The following is a 6,000-nucleotide window of genomic DNA, read 5'->3' as shown; positions in this document are numbered from 1 at the left end:
ACTCAACTTTGCTTTCGGTACATTATTTTGTGTTGCCTTTACTAGTCCGAAAATGGTTGTTCGAATCATTCGCTTTGACTCAACCGGTTCTTTAATGACTAGACCTCAAAACAGTAAAGTTGCAGACTCGAATTTAATCGTCTCGGGAGCATCTGCTCCTTTATGTTCCCTGCCCCTTTTGTTGCACCACCGCCCGATCCCACTTCTTGCCAGTCTTCGTCGGCAGGAGGGACTGTGATGCGGCGAAGTGCGAGGGCATACAGCGACTGCAGCGCCCTCTCACGAGCCGCATAAAAGGCGCCGTCCTGCGCGTCCTACCCACCAGAGCTGTTCAACCACTTCAGTGGCACCGACTACCTCACCAAGGTTCTCCTTGTTCCTAGTAGTTGCGAAATTTCAGGTATAGGAACCTAAGAGAAAAGGAAATCCTTAACTCTAATTTACCGTCACTGTCAGCGTATTTCAGCGGGACCTTTTTGCCTAAAGTGCACTTTCGGCCCTCCGTCCCCGGACCGAATCTCGGGAATCCCAGGAACTTTTTTCTGCCCACCACGCAAGTAAAACAACTTCGCCGGCCTCCTTCCCCCAGCCAGCCAACTCCCGACGCGCGATCCGCTGACGGGCTCACCTTTCTCGGTTCACGCGCGCGTACGCCGACGCGTTTCTCCCCTCTCCGGCGTTCCGCGGGACGCCCGAGCGGAAGGGGAATTCCCGGAGTGGCCTTCTCCCTTCCTCCCGGCACCGCCAAGTTTTGGGGAGCGAGTGCGCATCCTTTGGCGAGGACGTCAGCGAGGGAGGGGCGGGCGCGCCTCCGGCACCTTCTCGTGGGGAGCCACAGGGAGCCGCGCCGTCGGCAGCGGGAGCGCAGACGCCGAGAACGCGCCGTACCGAGCGCACGGGGCTGACATGCAGGCGGCGGCCGACGCGCGACCAGCGATGTCCATTGTGCGTGTCGTGCTCCTGCTGTGGTGCGCCGGCACGGCTGCCTTCGCATCGCCCGTCATGGCAAAGGTGGGCCCCTTCTTCTCATTTTCCCTATTCTCTCCTATTTTTCCCCATTAGGAAAAAAAAACCTGGTAGAGTTTTTTGGACGCTATATATTCGTAGAGTGCAACAGGTAGCCCTCTGACATAGTTTCGTTTTGTCGTACCTACACATTTGTTCAATACTTCGCATTCTTTCATCGGTTTCGTCCCCAAATGTGCGCTACAGGATATCTCAATTTCGCTGGCTGAAAATCTCAGCCACCTCAGTCAAATTTCAGCTGGCAAACGAAAGAGTAGATTGGATATGTAGGAAATGATTTCGTTGGATAAAATGTTTGTGTAGAAGCTGTTGAATACGCTGCGTCTCCCTTTCTATAATTCGAAAGTCTGCTCTTTGGCATAATGGTAAGCGAGTTTACAGGTACACGAACAAGTTTACTTCGTGAATAAGGGCAAATAGATGTCTTCCAAACAGGGGGCTTTGATATTTTAATGGTAGTTTTAATCTGTTTGGATACGTTGGACATGAGCCCGATTTGCATCAATTCACAGGTCGTTGAATTGGGTTAAAACGTTTAGGACACATTTACACCCCTCTGTTGAAACTTTCTAGAACAACTTCCAGACACGAAGTAATAGTATGAACGGTACTGTTTGACCATTTTAGTCATATGGCGACGTTTGGGGTTGTTCTTGGGGGGGTTGTCCTCTTTGGGTTGTTCTTTTTCCTCATCAGTTTTTGACAATACATTTTGCAGAAGGGCAGGCAAAAGAAATTTAATGCGATACAAACGCTGCAGGAAAGAAATTTTAACGCGCACCTGGAAATAAAACTCCCTTTACGATTTAAATTTATGCATTCATTGAAATATTGCACAGAACTGTATAGGTCAGCATGTTTAAACTTCTGATAGAAATAAACGTTTATGCGGCTCGTTGCAAGACGAAGCGATGTGTCGAAGCACTTGTATGCTCAAAACGCTTTTTATAATAATTTTCTGGGCGGAGAAAAATTCGCGATTAAGATAATTATAGTCTAAGACAAAGCAACGACAATCGTGCCCATTATTGCCTTGCAAGTTGCCTATAATCTCCGTTTCTTAATAAAAATTCTAATATGGAAAATTTCATAGGGCAACAAGCCATAATAAATGCTATGTTTTCTCATGTTAAAACCAGGCGAAGTCGTTTTTAAACTCGTCCCACTGCATTTTTCCCCTTTCGGGCTCTTACAAAATTCGTTGGGTCGTTCTCGGTATGTCTAAAATGCACTTATCAACTTACGCCTGTAAAGTTGAGATAGGAAAGTCTAGTTGGGACCAAGCGTATCATGTCAGATGCTTAAACCTGCACCGCTGTCTTCGTCATACATTTTCTCCAACTTGAAATAACATTGATTTAAAGTAAGGATAGCAGCTCGTCAAACAGGATTCGTCCTTCCAAACACTGTTGGCGCAAATGTGTTATTTTTCGGACTAAGCTGAACTGCACTAAGCTGAACAATTTCTCTCTCGGAAACTTTTTCCGTCGGTTTACTAGCTGTCCGGGCGTCCACCGAGCTTGCGTAAACACAGAGCAAGATCTTTACCTGCAACTTTTCACACTCCCGCCACGTCATTCCGTAACCGCGGTGCTGTGCTGCCTGGCACGAAGACGTGGGTACGCTTCCAACGTGTACGATGAAAAATCCCCAGGTTGATCCGTCGCGCTCCACTGCAGCTAACCTGATAGCCCCGCTGTCAGTTGGGATCCGAAATTTCAATCCGGTTCCTGTTTGAAATTTTCTGGCAGCGAATCATCTCCGTCGTTTTTACGTGAAAGTTGCTGTTTGATATTGGTCACTCCTGCTAGGTTATTTAAATAGCAAAAAAATAAACTTGCAGTGTAAACATCCCCCGCTTATGCAGGGTTTATAAGCTTGCAGAAGCTTGTTAGGCAGGGTTTCTAAGCTTGCAGAAAAAGCTATTTTCGCTCAAGTGTAGTGCATATTCATTGTATAGCAGTAAGAATTTTATGGTGAAACAATGGAAGCCTCGAAAGTACACGTAAACATATATAAATACGAGTGCGTACTGCTGTTAGTACTGCGCGCACTATTGTTATAGATGCACAGCAGTGGGGCGCTTTGGGGTTGTCTCAGACGACACTGGCCGATTGGCGTAAGCGTTAATGTCTTACGTGACCCTATTTGTCGAACATACCCCATGTTTCACGAAACAATTACTGCCTATCGGAACAACAACAAGCCAGGTGCAAATACGGTCAAAAACAAAGCAAAGACGAATAACGGTGCGTAGCAGTATGGTGGCGCCATCTAGGAGGACTGACGGTAAACAAGGGTCCACAGTCCGCTTCAGACGGAACAGAGCGCTTGAAGTTCGCTTGAAGATTCATCTATGTGACATCATGCAGACGTCACAAAACACACAATTAGTCACGAGAACAAAGATTTAACCTAAATCGATTAATTTAATAGTGAACAAAGCATCACTTGCTGCCGGAAAAGTGCTGGTGGCACTATAAAACACCAAATCTTTCGAATAAAATCAACTTGTATTTTGTCTGCATGGCCCCCCTTTAACGAAACTTGCCATACTCTCATAAAATGAGAATAGCTTGCATAAATTGAAGTCGAACCTGTTTTTGCCGCCGTGTCACAATAGATAGCAACCGCTGCACCCAAACTGTGTGCAGGGAGCAAAATAAAAACAGTAATACATTTTGAGTCACTAGTTTTGATAGAACAATGCCTGTAGGAAGCAAGACAGAAGATCATATATATTGTGTCGCACCGGTGGGTCAAAACAGCCGTGGCCTATATCTTCACGGTGGCACGGCAGGTTTCACGTGTATTGACGTTCTTCTCTCGGTGAAAATAAATGCTTGTGTTCGAAGAAAAAAAAAAAGAAGTAGAGAACGCAATTGTTAAGAGAAGGGAATAAAAAATAATTACGAAGATACCACAGCACTCCAAGAAGCGTCCAGATAATGTACCGTGGGATGAGCACTGAGTTGAGGGTCTTTCAAATAAGGATGCCTGGCGCTGCGATAAATGTACCGAGTCGCTGCTTGTATTTAGAAGCATGCACTGTTTTTGTTCCTGTAAACTCCATCCACTCATGGCCGCGCTATTTTGTTTTCGTTTAAACGCCTGTGACATATGTCGGGTGGCATCATTATCGTTCGCTTTAATGATCCGAACAGCACAACCCGACGCTCTATCGGTAACTGACTCTATCTGAAAACGTGCATGGTTTCTGGAGGGCGTGGATGTGCCTTTCTGCAGTCGAGAATTTTTCGGTTTTAACTTACCACTAAAAAATAACGACCAAGCAAAAAGAATACCCGGTAATGTGCTCCTGCATTCAATTCCCGCGCGCACTTTTCGCTACGCTGCACGGTCGGGTCAATTCGACAAAGCTATTCCTTGCGATGCCGTTTATCAAGCTCATGTTAACACGCGCTGCCGTGGGATCGTGGGTGAGACAGTGGGCGGTTTTCTCAGGGTATGAAGAGGGCAAAACTTTTTGAAACAGCCACGTTTCTCACGCACCCGTGATAGCCGTGACCCCAAATATGCTGATTTGCTCACAACAGCAAAATGCCTTAATGCGACACCACAGAATACTTCCGGGTAGCATAGTTAACTCCCATGACAATGAATCGCGCTTAAATATGCAGAATCTGGAGCGGTGACTCGGCCATGCAAAAAGCCGGCAGTGCCATTGCCAATGCAGTAATACCTCGTCAACTCGAAGTAGTAAGAACAAGAAAATATTTCGAGATAAGCGGGATTTTTCAGATAAGCAAAGTTGCGCGAATTGCCATGAAATATCGAGTTCTTCGGGAAAAAGGCGTTACTACTTACCAATTCTTCAACAGCAGCTTTCAATCTTGCTTTTCAATAAGATTCGAAAGGGAAAAAAATGTACAAGAGACGTTCACTGGCTGGGTTTTGTGGCACTGCAATTTTACTTAGCAGAAAAGATCTGCGTAATGCTAACCTGCATGCTTTGAGTCGCACTCGGGCCTAGTAATTACCCAGGTGAAAATAATATTTTATTCTAGCTGAATTATTGAACCAGAAATTTCTTCTATCTAGAAGTTTAGTTTCTACCTCATTTCTAGCTGGAGTGAGACTTTGTTCCGGCTGGCAGCTATTACTTCCAGACAGTCGAGCTGGAAGAAAAAAATAAAACCTGCAAGCTGGAAATAATCGTCTCTAGCTAGAAAAAGATTTTTTCTAGTTAGAAACTGTCGATTCCAACAAGACTCTACAAATATAGTCCTAGGCTAAGACTTCCCGTACACGGAAAATATCGGCGTTGTGGTAAGCGCAGCTAAACGAGAACAAAATCGAGAGAATTAGGCGCGGAAGCACTGCGAGAATTTTGTGAAGCGGTCCGCGGTGGAGAAATTGTCTTCCTACTCTCAGTGGAGATGTCGGGATATCCGCAGTTTGGCCCAAAAATACTTCGAAATAAAGGGCGCCAAATACATGAGACGTATAGGAAATGGTTCGGTGCCGCGGAAAACTTCGACTTGGCCGATGTTTCGAGATATGCGATTTTGAGTTAACGAGATATTACTGTACTTCTTAGGCCGCAGTTATAAGCGATCGAGAGTTCAGCACGAGGCTGCCACCGTGGATAGCGGCAATTTGCTCTGTAGGGAGATGGCCCTAAAAGAAGCGGCCCTAAAAGAAGCGGGAGTTGTTTATAACATTCCCCTGTCGTCTGGGCGAACGTATGTGGGCCAAACGGGCCGTTACATAAATGTACGCTTACGTGAGCATCATTTATCATTGAAGGGTCCGGCTGGTTCTCATTTATCGCCGGATTTTATCAAATGTGGCTGCTCACCAAATTTACAAGCACTGACAGGTTGTTTAAACACGGACAGCAGATCACACGTGAGGTTGTAGAAGCTTTCCCCATTGCGGAAAGGGAGGACACGTGCGTTAGCCAAGCCAGTGTGTTACTTCACTCGAAAAAGTTTGCTTATCTGCGGGGGT

At 45.9% G+C, this 6,000-nt stretch overlaps 1 protein-coding gene across 1 annotated transcript in view; it reads left to right on the top strand.

Annotated features, from left to right (window-relative positions):
• Positions 1–326: 326 nt before the first annotated feature.
• LOC144178654 (corticotropin-releasing factor-binding protein) overlaps positions 327–6,000 on the top strand; it is a 93,947-nt gene continuing 88,273 nt past the window's right edge. Inside the window, exon 1 of the mRNA XM_077706660.1 lies at positions 327–1,011. Coding sequence (XP_077562786.1) covers positions 907–1,011 — 105 coding nt within the window. The 5' untranslated portion in view covers positions 327–906. The remainder of the gene's footprint in view (positions 1,012–6,000) is intronic.

Source organism: Haemaphysalis longicornis, unplaced genomic scaffold (genome assembly GCF_048455015.1).
Source record: "Haemaphysalis longicornis isolate Haplotype H1 unplaced genomic scaffold, Haemaphysalis longicornis Haplotype H1 scaffold_4, whole genome shotgun sequence".
NCBI lineage: Eukaryota > Metazoa > Arthropoda > Arachnida > Ixodida > Ixodidae > Haemaphysalis > Haemaphysalis longicornis.
This window is presented reverse-complemented; position numbering and strand designations above follow the sequence as displayed.